The following is an 18,254-nucleotide window of genomic DNA, read 5'->3' as shown; positions in this document are numbered from 1 at the left end:
TACCTTGTTTTTATAAATATTTGTTTTTTTTCTTTATTATTTTATTTTAATTCTTCTAAAATGTTCGTTTTCTTATCTTATAATACTTATAATCCATGAATAGAAAGCCTTTGAGTGATGTAATCGCTGTAAAAGGCCAGCTTTCAAAAGAAATTTCAATGCTACCAAAACATTATTGTCATTTTGAGATGCTCAAGATTCCATTGTATCTTTGAAGGACCATACATCTGGCATCAAAACACAAAAATGATGCCAACAATATTTACTATAAACCTACACAAGTTAGGAAGTAGTTATCGTTCACTGTGAAAAAATAAGCAAAACTACCCAACTTCAAAAGAATGGAGGGGTGGCAGATGAATTACCACTCTGACCTTTATTTAAACGGCATATGAATCAAAGATTGTCTCCTGAAGCTCATTCAACTTTTTCTCATCAGATATCATCATCTGTTTTTCTTGCTCCAAATAGAATATTTTATCATTCATATTTGCTTTTCTGTAAGCTTCAATCATGACAGAGTATGTAGTGTCATCTGGTTGACACTCTTTATCTTTCATACGCTTGAAAAATCTTTCCATTTCAATCAAAGAATCCTCCTTGGCACAGGCAGATATGACTGCATTGTAAAATGAAGTATTCATATGTATCTGAAGCTTCTCAGCCAAAACAACACTGCTCATTACTTTATAGAAGATTCCTGCCTTAGAATAGCCATTGATAAGGCAGCACAAAGTCTTGGTATCTGCTTTCAAACCCTCACCAACCATTTGATCAAATGCACGTTCCATGTTTGCAGCATCACCTACATCTGCAAACGCCTCAATCACAAAGTTGTAAGTTGAGGTTGTCCATGGACATTTTTCCTTGCGCATACACTGCATAACCGATGACATTTTCTCATACATTCTTTTTTTACTATAAGCTCCCATTAAAATATTGAAAGTGCTTCTTTGTGGTTGTATCCCAAAACTACAAAACTTCTCATACCATTTCTCCATCATATCAATCTCACCCTCATCACGAAAGACGCCGATGACGGCGTTCATTGTCCAAACATCAGGCTTGCAGGCAGTGCTCTCCATCATACTTGACACCATCTTCTCCATCTGATCAAACTTTCCAGCCTTACCATAACAACTCAGGAGGAGGTTCTGGGTGAGAGTGTTTGGCATGACAGACCTTTCAACCATTTTATCATACACCAATTCAACCATTTCAAACTTCAAAGCATCCACAAGAGCTTCCATCAAGGTACTGTAAGTTATGATATCAGGCTGGCAACTGGGGATGTTCATCATCTCATCAAGAATCGACAATGCCTCATCAACAAGATTATTTCGACAATAGGCTGCAATTAAGGCCGTGTAAAGTTCAGTACTTTCACAGCCATCTTCATGTATAGACTTAAAAAGGTCATTGGCACGATGGGGTTGGCCAGATTTTCCAAGCAACACAATGAGTCTCATGTAAGTATCTTCTCTGGGTTGGTAATAGGGTTGGCCTCTAAGCATGCCAAATAACTGTGCATTAAAAGTACTTAATGAGATTTGAGTACAAAACTCATGAGAAAAGAAGATAATCATATGTATTGAGTGTGTCAAACAATAGCAAATCACTATGTAAGACCAATTTTACAGATTCTCAAATCAACTACCTTAAAATTACATAACATCTGCAATAGCCTAGAGCGCGAACACTTCATTGAAACCTTTCATTTTTATGTGACTATGTCCTCTATTCACATCACATTATGTATATTTGTTTAAACTGTTTTAAGAAAAGAGTACTTTTTTTTAATAAAATAATCACTCATTAGTAATGTTTACATGTTTAGATATACTTATTTAAAGAAGCAGCAGAAGATAGAAGAAAGTTGAAACAACATGGAGTGTTGTTTTATGACATTTTTGGGACAAAAAAAGTACTCTTAAAAATTTGGTAATGGCAGTTTATCCTTCTTTCGGGTTACCTCCTCCTCCTCCTCTTCCCTTACTAATTTGTTTTTTAATTAAAAAATTGTTTTTGATTCATGTAAACAAACACATATCAGTTTCTTCTAGTACAATAGTCACTTAAATACAAATCATTGTATAATCACTTTCTTTGTTTATTTATCACATCAGCATTTCTCTCTCTATGTGTATAGGAGCAAAGGGTAGCCATGGATCACTTTTGAACTTTCAAAACAAGTATTGAAGGTAGTAGTGGCATACTAATGTAGCACCCCAATGAAATCAACATAAACCAAAACACCTTCAATTAATTGGACATAAGAATATAAAATTCCATGTATTGAATCAACAATCATAGTTTTTCAGCATAAAAAGAAAAGGATGGAGCTTTTGAAGAAAAAAGGGGTGATGACTGACCTCAAGGCTAATAGCCCAATCCTTCTTATGAATGTGATAGTTTAAGACTTCAGGGAGAGTGTGAACCCACACTTTATCACTCTTCCTTTTCTCCTTCTTTTTCTTCTTCTTCTTCTTGATGGGTGTCTCCCCCATACCTTCAAAGAACAGTGTTTGGGAAAATTCCTTATCTTTCGGGTTTCTGGTTTTGGTTGCTGGAGCTGGTTTTCGGGTAGAAGCGGCAGAGACACTGGTTTTTGACGGAGCAGAAACTGAGAAGCGGGTGACCCGAAAAATCGGATCTTGGGTTGTGGGAAATTTGGTATGGGGAATGGGAGAAGGAAGAAAGGAAGAAGAAAGACACAGAGACATTGAAACCATGGAAAGGAAACAGAGACAGATAACTTTGTTTCTTTGAACTTTGAACTTTGTGAGATCTTTCGTAATTCATATAATTTTTTAATTTTTATATTTTTAACAATAATGTAATGTTTTTTATCTATTTGTAATTTAATGTAATCTTATATTTTCTAAAAAGGTTAAATGTGCTATCTTAACATTGTTATATTATAATGACTAATGAAAGTCACATTTCAAGGTCATGTAGACTAGATATTAATATAGCTGAGGTTTATCAAAGTGGAAAAAAAAAAAACTCCCCAAAGACTATTTTTCCAAAACATACTTTCATCCCAAAATCAAGAACATGGATCATTAATTAAGAGGAAAAAAAATCGACATTTGCTTTGGTTTGAGAGGTAAAGAAGAAAACACCACATAAAAAAATCCAGAAGTTAGAATGAAAGCTCTCATTTTTACAACTAATCAGTTTAGTAACAAATTTAGGATAAACAAAATATATCTTTGGTCACATATGGTTAAGGACTAATTTAATCATAAAAAAAATTAAGGATGTTTTCAATTATTTCTTGTTTTACATGACTTTTATAAAATATAGGAATTAAATATTTTATAATTTAATTTATGACATGATTTCTTATAATTGTTTGCAGAAAATAAATATTTAACTGTTTTTTTTTTTACTATTTAGGGTTAAATATGTTTTTGACCCCTTAATTTTAAGTGAATTTTGAAATTAGTTCGAAATACGTGAATTTAGTCATTTTAATCAAATTTATTTAAATTTATTTGACATCTCAAACACATTTCACAATAGTATTTGACTTAATATTAAAGCAAAAATGTGTCGAACAGTATAAACAACTCAAATACAATCCTGTAATGCGTAAGAAGCATCAAATAAACCTAACAAAATTTGATTAAAAAGACTAAATTCACGTATTTTGAAAGATGAAGGACTAAATTGATCCAAAGTTTCGAAATAGACTAATTTCAAAATTCAATTGAGGGACAAAAAACATATTTAACCCTTATTATTTACTATGTAATTATAATAATTTCATAATTTTTAAGAAGTTAATATAAATTTATATTGAAATTTTAATTTTTTTAATGTTATAAGATGATTTTATTATTATAAATATGTGAATATTAAATAATATTTAATAATTCAAAAATATTAGTCGTTTGATACCTTTTTAGTTAACAATATTTTTTTCAATCAAAATTTATAAGATATTTTTTTAAATGACTGTTTTTAATTATCCATATTTATTAATATTTTTTTCAATTAATGTTGGTCATAATTGTTTTAACTAATATAAATCAAGATTAATTCTCAATTTCATGAGTGTTAACGAGAATTGACTCAACTCACACGAATTGATATTACGAATTTGATTAAAAATAAGTGAGTTAAACTTATTTATTTTATTTTATGGTGAACTAAAATTTTTATAATCAGATTTAACTTACCATAAGTTACTAAATTAAGTGAGTTAGCTCATTCACTTGTATACGAACCGGAAAGAAAATGTTTGTTTTGATATTATGGAACCTTAAATAGGAGAGGCGACAGAATATGTATATTGATCAAGATTTTCTTACCAACTTGATACAGAAAATATATTGAGTGACATTAATTAAAGCATTAAGATTGGTCAAAATTTTCCTCATTCAAAATTTTCATAAATCTTCCTTGAAACTATTTTCCTTTGCTTCTTTCAGTTCAAATTCTATCATGACCATATCTCTTCGCTACCTTTTCAAGCTCTTCCCAGATATCACTTTATTTTATCAGTCTTTATAAAACTGAGTTGAATAGTCAAGCTCTCTCCAACACCACTTTACATTATTGTATTTTATTACAAAGTTTGATAAAATATAATTTGAACATAAGAGATTGAAATTATAATCTCTCATTGTAAGAAGTCAATAAGCTCTAGTAGAAAGGACTAGTTCTCCACAACTTGACGTACCAAAGTTTGAATTTTCACTAAAAGAATTTGTCAACATTTAATGGTACCTAAAGTAAGATCACCTTCACAAGAAAATATTAAAAATGAGAAAGAAATCAAATTCAAAGTATTGAAGACAGTTAAATAATTCAATGGTAGAAAACAACAAGGATACATAAGGACACCAAAATTCTATCTGAAGTAGCCTGCAAGTTCCATAATTCTCTGGTAACGAAGTAAACTAAATCTAGTTGCTTATATGATTTTCATAATATCATCATGAATCAATCAAAGATAACATCAAAGGGTACTTACCTGTAGTAAAACTTGTATAATTATTGATTGATACAAGTACCCTCCTAAATTCCCGCGAACTTACCCTATTAATCTTTGCATATACATGAACTAATAACACCATCTACCTAACATTAGATAGCACAGTGAACATTTTGTGCTGAACATCTGAAGTGAAGGTAAACCTTCCCTACACATTTTGATGACAGCAACTACCACAGATGTATATACTCAGAACTAACACTTTCACACTTCAAAAAACAAAAGTCCAGGCCTACAGAAAAGAATATCTAATATACAACAACGTTACATGGATCCATATTCCAATGATTCCCAGCTGAATGGCTGGAACACATAATAGACTTTGGGTGAGCTTTTGAAGAGCAAAGCCACACAGACACACACTGCTGCAATGGCAACCATTGACAGCATTGCTGGCCTATAAACCAGTGCACTTCTCATACCACCGTATGCCAGCTTGTGCTGGCATACCCCACAATGTCGGGGCATTGCTGTTGTTTCAATCTTCTCAGTTTGCAAACTTGAAACTTTTGATGACCTATGGCCATCTGATTGTTTCTGCTTTATGTTACTATCTACAAGAGTGGCAGGGATATTAAGCACATGTTCACTTTTGCATGTGTTGCTTATTTTCCTCTGGACAAGTTGAATGTAGGAGTAGTAGCCCCTCAGTGATGCATGGTCATAAGGGGTCAAACCTGTAGTGTCCTTAGCACTTTTCCATGCCTCAATTCCCACCTGAACATGGAAAACAAAGGAGTTTGTAATACCTGGAGTTTGTATACAAATGAAGATGTATGATGCATACAGAAGAAAAAGGAATTACCAGTGCTGGATCATCAGTTAATGCATCCAATACATTATCCAAACCATGGATACTTGCTGCAACATGAAGGGGAGTCAACCCAGCAGGCCCAACAGAATCAGGTCTGAATATGAATCTGTTAGGGGACTTGTTGACTTGCTTCTCCTTACTGTCTCCAACATCTGAAGCATTACTTGGCACAAATTTTAGCAAAAGTTCCACCATAGGCCTGCAATTTCTTTTTACAGCTTTGTGCAGAAGATCCATCTCTAACAATGCTAACTCAACTGAGGTATGCTCTCCTATATCAACAGTGCCCTCAAAGATAATGTTCAAGAGCTTTTTCATCACAGCACACCAGTCATGGTCCATAGAGAAGCCAACAAGCCACATGAACCGATTAAAATGGAAGCAATCTTGTAGAGGTGCCACAGGGCCCAGCCTAACTTTCACACGGTTTCTGTGAAGGAGCCAACCCATTTCTTGTACGAAATACAATGCTTGAGTCTTTTCTTCCATTAGTTTAGTTTTCATTTGGATGTCATCAGCAGTCTCAGCTGCCTCAATGACATTCTCCAGGTTACATATCTCTGAACAAATTTCTTGCTCTGCAACTATGAATGGAAACGAACAGCTGCTAAGACCATTATCTTCCACCTGAGTAAACATTATCATATCAGGTATGAAAAATATAGTTTTAAAGACTAGAGAAAGCGAAATCCTATTGGTGCAGAATATCTTTTATCTGAATCTAACACTTGAGAATTCTCTGCTTCAACAGCAGAAGCTATCTGTCCGCATTTTTTTCATGGAGAGTGCTTCAACACTTGACTTACATAACTAGTTTTGCCAAGGGAAAAGCCACATAATTGCATATTAAATCAATGTCTGAAGACAGGAAAAAGGGGAACGGGTGATGTCAAAACTAGGACTCACTCTCATTTATTGAATGGTTTTCAATGGTTCGAAAGAACCTAAAACTATAAAGGACCTGCAAAGTATATTAAAGCTAAAGTCACCAAATGGCAGGCATCATCTAATTCTAAGCTGCAAAAGTTCACATTGAAAAAAGCAAAAATTACTTCATAAACTTTGCTGAAGGCCAGTGAAAAAAGAATATTTTTTCTAAAACATGAAAAATTGTAAGAGTACACCACCTCAATAAACCCTCTTCCAGTCACATTCGGTATACGACAAGAGAAGCTCAGATGCTGAAGCTCATTATGTCCAATGGCAGCATCAGCATCAACCAAATCATAACAACTATCTTGTACCAGATACTTCCCTTCAAGTGCACAGAGCAACCTGAAATCAAGAGGAATGGATTAGCTTCAGCTCCAATTGCAGCAAACAAAATCCAGACCACAGATCTCCCTTCCTTCACAAATCTATCTATATTGGATGTACGTAACTATCAAAAGCAATCATTTACAAGATGTTATTTAGAAGAATAAACATGTCAAATAAATTGTGGAATAAAATCATACATTATTCAAATACGAAACAATGTGTCAGTATTATTATGTTATAAAAATTAATTAGGGGAAATGATTAGAAAAAATCATTTCAATTACAGACATGATTTTAACTGTCAACAATAATTAACTGTGCCAAAAAGATGAAAATGTTTATTTGATATTTAGATAAGATATAATTAATCTAATCTAATCCATAAATCTTTTATACTGTAAATTTGGAGAGAGAGAGAGAGAAATATTTTTAATTATAAGTATGTCTGTATCTTCCTTTTCTTGGAATAATATCTTCTTCATTAAATTTTGCAAAAAATATAATTCAAAATCCTTTATATTTTAGTTATTTTTAATTTAATAGGACCATAAACGCACAAGTGGTATACTATAATACTAGTAAGGAAAAACTATACCCTAGATATTTAAGCAGTGTATCTCTCTCATCCATTTTTGAAACAAGTTCAGGGCCTGGAAAAGTATTATTGCATAGCGTTAACCATATGAAGTTGTACTTTCTTTGAAAATCCTATCATATCATATTGCCCTATGTCTAAGAGATATGAAGTATCTCCAACAAGCAACAAAATCATTATATATTTTGTTTTTCCCTATTTTCTTCCAGTGAGTTAGTGTGCCCTGCAGTATAATAACTGAAATAAGTCTGCTGTTATCAATGGCAGATGGTGGAATATGGTGGAGGCAAAAATTCCACTATATAAACACACCATAGCAGCCTACGCCACCACCATAATAGACCTCCCTCAACAAATTGTCTATGGCAGTTGGGGAAAATTCCACCACGTCATTCTGGCATGGCCACACCATTTAACAACATTATTTAAGTCTCAACTGAACAAATTTGATTCATCAGGCACACAGAGATTTACCTGGTGTTAGACAACAAAAGGTTGAATCCTTTCACAATAAATTGAACACAAGAACTTGAAGAAACAGCAAGTGGTTTGACACAAAAAATCTGACAATTCTGTGGACTTTTGAATCGCAATGGTACATCTAAGACCACCTGACCTGCAGGACAGATTTACAACATAAAAATTGTAGTCACATATGTAAGATGAGATACGATTCTGGTGATAATTGATATACAATCATATGAGAATAATGAAGACAACACACAGTGAGAGAGAACAAACCATTATACAGAAAAGCTACCGAGTGCTGCACTCTTGTATATATCCATCCTGATCTCCAAAAAGAATCATTCGGCACAGCAAGTTTTCTCAAGCTGGATCCTAGATTATAGCATAGCTGCATTGTGAAATAATAACAAATAAACATTTAGATATTTTATGATTGTTCCCACGGTTCCAGTGGCAACTAATATATGATTTTATATCAAATTATACCTCTTCCCAAGCAGAATTTTCTAGACGGAGATATACAGTTAATATGATACAGCCAGGCCTTATATAGCTCTCTATCTCGGTGGGACTGTGGGATAACCAGTTAAGGATCTGACACTCAAAGAAAAGCATAAATTAAGCATACAAAAAGACAGTGCGGTGAAATTGTTTATAGCAATTTCAAGGCAAAGATAAAGTACCTGTGATCGGAGAGCATGGGGAAAATCATTTGGAGCCTTGCCAAATAGTTTGAAAACAATTCGATCTGTGCGACTCTGAAAACAGAAAATATAAATAAAATAAAATACCAACAAACACAATCTTGACAGCCACTAGAAAGCAAAGTTTATACTTAAAAAGGTCAAGTTAAACTGGGGTGGAGGAGGAACACTATCTATATAGTACACCATGACTTATATGAACATTGAGTGAATACATTACTTTATCACTTAGTAAGAAATAAATCAATCATAATATATATTATACAAAAGTTGACAAATGTAAAACCATAACTTCAAAAAATTTACATAAGATAACCAATTCCACAGATTTGCAGTGGTTGAGAAATCTACATGAATGTTTGGTTAGCTGATAAACAAATTGACACTAAAAGACTAAAATGAATCATAAGATCGTTTCCCAAATAAACTAAAATACCCATCCAAGCACGCGTTATAGTCTACATGATAAATTGGCTTACCTTACCTCTTCTTTGATACAAAAGAAATAGGAACATTATCACAATATAGAGTTACAAGGAAATGAATTACAATCACTATAATAGTATACCTGAGCTTCTCCACTAGAACTAGATGGTGACTGTGTAGAGGTTGAATCTGAGTTTCTACTTGTCTGTGGTGGACTTGACTTGAGAGAGTCACAATGGACCCATAAAGGATTATCAAGGGACCCATTCCCTGAAGGCAAAGGAGGACGAGAATTTCTTGTGTTCTCGACATAATCCTGTACATCATCATATGCACTATTCAGGTCAATATTACTTAACCCAATTCTTCCAGCCATAGTCTCAGCTGAGACTGAATGGGGTGGAAGACAATCCCGTGACAGAAGTACATTTGACGACTGTGGTAATGAAGGAGATTTTGAACTTCCTACTCCATCTCTGCCTGAAGATATAAATCCTTTAGGCATAGGCTCTGGAGGGTCCTGACTGATTACACCATTATCCATCTTGGTAGAAGTATCAACAGGTCTGGACGTTTCAGGACCATTAGAATTTGTGTTAGGAACATTCTGTGCAGTTCCAGATGTTCCAGCTTTTAACAAATCTTGAGATCCCTCCAATAAAGACACTATATTTCTTCCATTAATTGTTCCAGCCAGACTTGCCAGGTTTCTCAGCAGATGAGATAGAACATCCTGGCTTGTCATATTATCTGAGCCATTTGCTGCAATTATATCGAGTCAAATAAGTATATGCCAATAATGAAATCCAACGTAGCATAGATAATTAGAATAGGCTCAACACGAAACTTCATCTTTTCAAAGAAATATTTCAGCACAACACACACTCTCTAGAAGGCTAAACCTTCCAACTTTCTAATGATCCAGTATTCATGTGCCCAAAACATGGAAGGCAAACCATTGATAAATGAAATGATAATGCCAGTACAGTGAATCATTATTCTAATGATCAATCCAGGCAGACTAATTTTCATTACCAAATTATTTTCCCATCGTTTTGGCAATGGAAAATCTACAGCAGAGAAAAGGAGTCAAGCTAAACTGTACAAGAAAACCACTTATATTTCGAGTAGAGTTCTTTGGGTGAAGAAAGCCTTCATCCGAAAAAAACAGACTCGAAAAATCATCATGGCAACTAAGCAAGTTCTTCATTTAAATAACCCCTGTTAGCATCATTAAATTGTCACAACAATTAAGTCACGCATTATATTCATAACACAAGATAACACATCCCGAATCATCCCTATTATCATTATCAATTCAGCACTAAATTACCCTTAAGACTTTACTAATTCACCTTCAATTCATGAATGTTAGGCATCTAACTCACTAGTCAAAATAATGCTATTGCAACTACCATCATTGATCATTGTTAAATAACTGTTATGGCACCGTCATAACACTATAACATGCCACTTATGCATCACTTTGCCATTTGTCATCCATTATTTTCTTTTCTTTGGACCTCTATGTTCTTCTGAATTTCTTTTAATTTATAGATATTAATTAGATATTAATATTGTTAAAGACATTATTTCATTATGTTAGAAATATGATTTGATAGGGAAACATGCTCCCAAATATTTCCCATTATTAGATATTAATTTTATCCTTTAGTAGTGTATCTCTTCTTCATTATAAATAAGAATACTCATGTAAGTACACAACACGGGGACTGAATATATTCGTTCTTGGTTTCTCTCTGCTCAACATGGTACCAAACGGTACTATCCCCAGTGACCTATTTTGTCACTAATCCTTTCAACATATATATTGCAACCATAGGCTGTCATCCGCTATTGATAACCTTGATTACTACTAAGTCCAGAGATTCAAGCTCAGAGAGCCAATGCTGGAAAAAAAATGAAAGCATATCATATCAAACAATAGAAGGAACTTCATAAACACCAAGCATGATGTTAAATTTCTCTGATTTTTTTTAGAAATACTGCTTTAATATTCCAGTTAACAGAATTAGGAAAACAATCAATGAGACAACCGATCTAAAGAATCCCATTGGTGCTTAAAATTAAAGCTGGACCACTTTTAAACTTCATGTTTGTTACGCATTTCAGTTTTAGAATTAGAGCTAATTCTGAATGATGATCTCTAGGGAATAAAAACTATCTACAGCCCTTCTCAACTCTGAACCTAAACAGCAACTTTATTTCCAAGAAACAAGAATAAGTGAAAAGCATTCGACATCACACATATGTATTGTATAACACCTCCAGCCACCTAAGTTAATACTTCAACAACCATCACCTGAACAGATCGCCACTGCTACTTGGATACCTGCACTGCTGCTATCCTATCTACTTCACCATATTATTAATTAATTTAAAATTGATTTTACAGCATAATTCATATATCAAATAAGAAAACTAGAGCTGAACTAAGACTAAGCTTTGGCACTATAGCAAGGTTACTACTGTGTGACTTGGTGGGTATGGGTTCAGTCACCAAAATGACCTTGCCACTCATGAGAGCAAGGCCGCATACATTTGACCTTGCCCAAACCCCAAAATAGGGCCTAACGTACTAGGCAACTCAACTCATTGTTCAGTAAAAATTATAATTCCAAACATCAATAGTAATTTGGTTGTGCAAATGAACCCTAAAGCATTTACCATTGATTTGCAATGAGATTTAACTAAACATAAAAAGTTATGTCAATAGGGTGGACTTTGCCCTTTTATGACGATTACATGGACTAACCACAGTAGTCAGTAGATACATAAAATGATGCACAAGAGATTATCTTTATGCAAGCAAAGGACTGCCCTTTAATTTTACTGTTAAGAACAAGTCATTCTACTCATCATCTAAGAGAAAATATCACCCAAACAAATGAAAAGGAGAAGTTTCCACAAATATATATCTTGAAAAATAATCCTAGGATAGGAATCAAGTGTGAACATCTGAACTCTCAATAACATAATTTATGTAAATGCTCATTGTAATGTATCCGCTTTGCTATGCCAAAGAGCATTAAAATTTCATTTGTGAATTGTGATCTTAAACCTCTTAAAATCGCATAGGACACCTTGCAATATTTCGAGATAATTATCCACCCAAAAGTGCAAGAAGGTTAGTTGTTTTGACTTTCAATTCCCATCAAACTTGGAAGTTCGAAATTGTAAGCTATATATAAAGGTGCCATTTCTTGAAGATAATAATTAGTTATTTCATTTTACCTCTTCAAAATAATTATTCATGGTACAATAGTTTCGGCATTAAAGCATAAATCACAAGTTCAAAGATATCAATTATCGCCTCCCGGCAAGGTATCATCTGCATAAGCTTCCACCTTTTTTGAAAAAAATTATGATGATCAGACTTTGTCCCATGCAGAGGATACACAGACCAAGCAAAACAATAAGCGGCCAAAATACATAAATTATGGTCGGGAAGAATGACAAGTAGATAAATTTCTAAACACACAGAAACTCACAGTGCATATTGGACAGTATCCTTAGCAGACTCATTAACAGATAGCTACTGCCCTTTTCTTCATTCACAGAGCCGTCATTAACTACACTAGCATCAGGATGCGTTTTCCTCCTCCTCTTATTGTGGCCTGCCAGACGCCTTCGACAACTTCTCTTCCCTTCATCAAATTCTTGAAGAACATGAAACCTGCCATGATTCTAACAAATTGTATCAACTGGGGTGCTAAAGAAAAGGTTCAGGAAACTACAAAATGCAAATACAGCAGGTTTCAAACAATCAACTGCAAGTGACAGGAGAGCTAATAGGGTTAAAAAATTTACCCCACACAGACCCGGATAATTAATTATCTTTCTCTTTAAAATGTGTCCCAAAAAGTTGATGTGATGATCAAAACAATAACATGAAAGGAGCTCCCTCATAAACTATCATTTCATAACCTAACTGACCTGCTACACTGTTGACAGAATCTCTGCATAACATTTCCAACTAGTGCCTTGCTTGCCTTAGAATGCATATCACAAACTTTGTGGCGGCGGTGATAATCCTTCGCATTACTAAGATCAGCCCTACAATCTTCCACCTGACAAACAGCCCTGTTCAAAGTACTCCCAGTTATCTTTGTCTTCTTTCCACTTTTTTCCTCCCCTTCTATGATAGGGTATACTTGGACCCCAAGGTTCAAATTAAGAGAACCAGCTCCATCATTCATCTCCACCCCACCTTCATCAGCAACACCTCTCCTCCTCTTCTCCAATTCTCTCCTTCCTTCCGCAAGGTTAACATCATCATATGCAGAAGACAAACTGTTAGAAGCATCACCAGTTGCAAGAATTTCAGGATCAGCAGGAAACAGCTGACGACTCCTACAATCTGACGGCACTGAATTCAGTTGCGTAGCAGTGAAAAGATCCCCATCCCACTTCCAATCATTCAAATCCCACTCCAAACTTCTCTTCCCAACACTCTTCATCTCTGGCACCACAGGTCCATACAAATACTGATTTTTCCCTTCTAATTGAGCCTCCATGAATCCAAACACCCCAGGACAAAAAAAAAATCAACAAATCCCAAACACCCAGATTCCAAGTCCACCAGAACACAACCACCCAATTGAATAAATTACAGCATAACCACCAAGACTTCAAACCCTACCTCAAAAAACACAAATTTCAACCACCCAGAAGACCAAAATAAGGAACAAGAAACCCCAAAAGCAAGCCCAGCTCACATGGATCCGAACAACAGCTACATACCCAAAACCAGCAAAGATGCCAGAATCAGCCCTTGAACTATGGGGAAGTAACCCATAATTGAAAAATCGAAACTTGCAGCATGATTTCACGTGGGCCAATAGCTCAATGTCAAAGGATTTGAAGGGTGGGAGAAATTGGCATAAAAAGTGAAGAGAAATTGAAAGGGAGAGAAAAGACGCAAAATAGGAAGTGGAGAGAGATGGAGAGAAAGAAGAATATAGGAGGTGGCCACAGAAAGCATGCGTCAAACAGAGGGAAATTAGGAAAAGGTTAGGAAGGAATGTGATGAAAATGCTGTTTCTGTGCTCAGACAGTGCTTCTTTCTCTCTCTTAATTTGTGTGTGATGCCATGGTAAAGGAATCTTAGAGGTTATAAATTCACTTTTTCTCTGGTAAAACTGAAATCAAGAAATGGTCAAAAAAGTACCAAACAAAATCTACATTCAGACACTGCCTGGGGATGCTATCTACTCACTACTTACTATGTTCCTTCATACGTTCCCACCACACCACTAATTGATAATTAATTCCTAATTATAAAGTTATTTAATTAATTAATGTAGTTAAAAGTGATGAAAATATTTAATAATTATTGGTGGAAGTTCCCAATATATCTATTTGCAAAATATGTATATATATACTCCTTTGTCCATGTTTATAATACTATTTGAACTCATTTACACTAATTCTATTTGTTAAATTAGGTTGAAAAAATAATAATAATCATGCGATATAACAATGTTATTTCCATTTTGTTACAATTTGAATCTTCCATTACTGTCAACTTGCTCTGTATTGGAATGTGAATGGCATTGGATTGTTTTAAGAGTCTTCATTTTTCTTATTATCAAATAAAATAATATTGAAAAGGTTCAAACTTTTATCGACAGAAAGGGACATTAATTATATGTTTTCCTTTAACTAAAATAGTTTAAAAGCTACACATAATCTACCTAACATAGTTACTTGATAGTAAATTATCCATAAAAAAATATTAATTAATTACGTAAACTTAAATAAAGATGAAGGTTTTACAAAACCATGATGGAAAACAATTATTGAAGATTAAAAACAAAAATATAGAAATTTAGTAGAGATCAAAAGAAGAATACATGTATCAATCTTAATGAAAATATACAAAAAAACAAAAATAAAATTTTAATGATCGCCATATAGAAAAAAAAAAGTATGTCCGATATCACATACAAAATTTGAAAATTTGTAAGGGTTCATACGTTATTTAAGCCTATGTTTTTTAATAAAATAAACCAATTAATTAATAATATTTCAGTAAAAGTAATTAATGCATATTCAATTGCAAGAATATCTTATAAAAAATAACAAATTCTCTTTGAAAACGATCTTATAAAGTAGAAATATATAAATTTCCAAAATTCTTATGTTTTATGTTAAAATTTGTGAAGCTATTACTTTAAAAGAATCTAAATGGTGCAATGACCTAGCTAAATAAATTCGTGAATTCAATGATTGAACGATAAAAGAATAGTCAAACACAATTAATTAATTATATGAGTTCCTTCAATTTCTTTTTACTTTTTTAGCTCATATGACTTTTTTATTTAATTGTATGGGAATTGTTAAAGAAGAGTAAATAATAATAATAATAATAGTTATAATAACAATAATAATAATAATACTGTGTAATTCATATCAATAATTTGAAATTTGTATATATTCATTCATGCATTAATTTAAATTCTTTCAGGTTAATTATAATATTAGTTTCTATATTTTGTAAAATTCTTAATATGGATCGTTAAATTTCTTTTTCTACTATGAAATTTGTAACACCCCATATAATTAATAATGCTAATTAAAGGAATATCACGCGAAATAGTATTAGAATACTTCTCACGATTATCCAAGAGAAATCTGAATAAAAAGACACACCACGATGCCATAACAAAGTATAAAATATAAAACAACAACATTTAACATTTTAGCCTAAAGACCAGTAGTACACGGGCCATAGCCCTAAAGGAAAGTCCAAATAAACTTAATTTCAGTCCATGTGACTAAGCAGCGGAACCTCCATCACCCTGATGATTGCGGGGAGTTCTCACCTCTATTCACATCAACAAATTGATGATCATTGCAAAAGAAAAGACCACACCACAGAACATACAACAAACAAACAGTAGGGTAAGCTAGAACCAAAAGTAGTTTTATCATCCAACCAGATATAATTACATAGTCAAATATACACACGTCATCCAAGCATGTTATGACTTTCAAATCAATACACTAAGACTCGACTCGACTCATCCAAATATGTATAATTAGGTCGGATTCAGCGGATGCTTGCACTTGTGGTGGATATCTCTGCTCACCCCCGAGCTAAGTGTTACAAGTGTTACAATATTTCCAATCCCCCACACATAAGGTTAACCCTTAATGAGTTTCAGGCTTCCTACTACTCTCACAACAAGAGTCAGTCCGCTCTAAGTGAGACTAACTGACTCTTTAGAGTGTCAAGATGCAACCTTACCTTGAATCCTTACCCAATTATATAGATGGGGCACCACCATGAATCCCCACTAACAGGGGTCATGGAATTACGTCCCGACCACTGAAGCACGACCTCGAAATCTCACATAGAGATTTCAAGAGATTACCTACTAACACATACCAAATATATTCAAACAACCAAATAACATCATCAATCATGCATTCAAACCTCATGTCAACATTTATAACCACTTCCCATTCGTATTCCATGTTGAACCCATACCATCTCATTCTTCCAATTTCATGAATATAGAATTTCATCTCATACCAATATCATTGCCATTTTAATATCATCCATCTCATTCACTTTACATACTAAGGTCACACCAATATATCAATTCAATTCGTAATTACATATATTCCATGCCATTTCTAATACTTCATACTTAAAATATATCAATCAATCAACCAAACAATTTATAGCACCCAAGTGAAGAAAATAACGAGGCCTACAACGCATCTCGCTCAAGCCAAAAGCTCTCGCTCAGGCGAGAGGAGTCCCCTCGCTTAAGCGACAGGCTCTCGCTTAGGCGAGATCGTGACAGGCTCTTGCTTAGGCGAGATCGCGACAAAGGCCCTGGGAGGTTTTTCGCGCACTCGCTTAGGCGAGCCCTCCCTCGTCTGAGCGAGCCCACTCCTCGCCCAAAGGTGAGGTCCCTCGCATAGGCTGCAACTGCAGCGACACACCTCGAGCTCCCACGCGTTCTCGCTTAGGCGAGCATCTCTCGCCTGAGCAAGATAGCACCTCGCTCAAAACTAAGACCCTCCGCTTGAGCGAGAGCTCGAGCGCGAGCTAGGGTTTGTTTTTTGCAAGTCTCGCCTAGGCAAGACAGGGTCGCTTGGATGAGAACAATAGGTCTCGCCACTGTTTTCCCGGTAGCAACCACATATTCACACACAGACGACTACACAAGCATCTCACAGTTCAACCACCATATAGCAGTTATGAATCATGATCCAAAGACAAGGAACAACCAAAAATTGAGGTAAAACAATTAAGTCATAACTTCCCTTACCTGGAAAGAGCTACTAAGGGAGATTTTGGACACGAACAAAGGTGCACCACAATTCCTAAGGCAGTTCAGTAAGCTGAAGATGAAGACAGTGGAGCAAGGACAAATTACTACGATTATCCCTAGTCGAGAAAACACAAGTTCAACTGACAAACGAAGTGTATGGATAGAAACAACTTATGGGAGTGTAACGTGCTGGAACTTGTTTGATCAAGAGCTGGGACCAAAACCCTAGCAGAGCTTCCCATTGCGAAAGGGAGAGTTTGACGGCTGTGTTTTTGGCAAAGTGAGAGGAATGGAAGGATTATAACAAACTTAGGGTCTGTTTTTCCTTTGGACCAACCCTTAGGCCCAATAGTTTGGGACAACCTTTAAAATAAAAGGCAGAAAAATAAAATGGACCTTACAAAATTATTTAATATTTAATTATTTATAATTTTGGACCATAAAATTCTTTTTTTTTATAATTTTGATTCTTTAATTTTTAAATATTTATAACTTTATTTTTAAAAATATACTGAATTGTTATTATATTACATTTAGTAACAAGTCCATGCTCTCGCTCTCATTTTGAATTATCTGAACAAATAAGTATGATGTATCTTTTCCTTTCCATTTTATCTCTCCTTTTTTAGATACATAGTTGTACCAGTATATACTAAAAAATAGTTTTTTA

General features: G+C 34.3%; 2 protein-coding genes across 2 annotated transcripts; both read right to left on the bottom strand.

Annotated features, from left to right (window-relative positions):
• Positions 1–159: 159 nt before the first annotated feature.
• Positions 160–2,778, bottom strand: LOC114162319 (pentatricopeptide repeat-containing protein At3g06430, chloroplastic-like). Its single transcript, XM_028046167.1, has 2 exons — positions 2,373–2,778; positions 160–1,523 (listed from the first exon to the last, which is right to left on the bottom strand). Exons 1-2 carry the CDS (start codon positions 2,730–2,732, stop codon positions 381–383), a joined length of 1,503 nt encoding a protein of 500 aa, XP_027901968.1. The 5' UTR covers positions 2,733–2,778; the 3' UTR covers positions 160–380.
• Positions 2,779–4,964: 2,186 nt separating this feature from the next.
• Positions 4,965–14,392, bottom strand: LOC114164440 (squamosa promoter-binding-like protein 1). Its single transcript, XM_028049114.1, has 10 exons — positions 13,230–14,392; positions 12,785–12,969; positions 9,415–10,034; positions 8,826–8,900; positions 8,629–8,736; positions 8,416–8,530; positions 8,149–8,290; positions 6,947–7,094; positions 5,811–6,446; positions 4,965–5,722 (listed from the first exon to the last, which is right to left on the bottom strand). Exons 1-10 carry the CDS (start codon positions 13,808–13,810, stop codon positions 5,270–5,272), a joined length of 3,063 nt encoding a protein of 1,020 aa, XP_027904915.1. The 5' UTR covers positions 13,811–14,392; the 3' UTR covers positions 4,965–5,269.
• Positions 14,393–18,254: the final 3,862 nt, after the last annotated feature.

This window comes from Vigna unguiculata, chromosome 9 (assembly GCF_004118075.2).
Source record: "Vigna unguiculata cultivar IT97K-499-35 chromosome 9, ASM411807v1, whole genome shotgun sequence".
NCBI lineage: Eukaryota > Viridiplantae > Streptophyta > Magnoliopsida > Fabales > Fabaceae > Vigna > Vigna unguiculata.
Note: the sequence above shows the minus strand (reverse complement) of the source record. Positions and strands in the feature narration are given on the sequence as shown.

What these genes read in the sequence shown, in the direction of transcription:
- LOC114164440 (XM_028049114.1), bottom strand. Translation starts at nt 13,810, where the DNA reads ATGGAGGCTCAATTAGAAGGGAAAAATCAGTATTTGTATGGACCTGTG. An exon ending in CCCATGCTCTCCGATCACAG is followed by an intron (nt 8,737 to 8,825) that starts GTACTTTATCTT and finishes TTTGAGTGTCAG; the next exon opens with ATCCTTAACTGGTTATCCCA. An exon ending in AAAATTCTGCTTGGGAAGAG is followed by an intron (nt 8,531 to 8,628) that starts GTATAATTTGAT and finishes TTCACAATGCAG; the next exon opens with CTATGCTATAATCTAGGATC.
- LOC114162319 (XM_028046167.1), bottom strand. Translation starts at nt 2,732, where the DNA reads ATGGTTTCAATGTCTCTGTGTCTTTCTTCTTCCTTTCTTCCTTCTCCC. An exon ending in ATTGGGCTATTAGCCTTGAG is followed by an intron (nt 1,524 to 2,372) that starts GTCAGTCATCAC and finishes TTTAATGCACAG; the next exon opens with TTATTTGGCATGCTTAGAGG.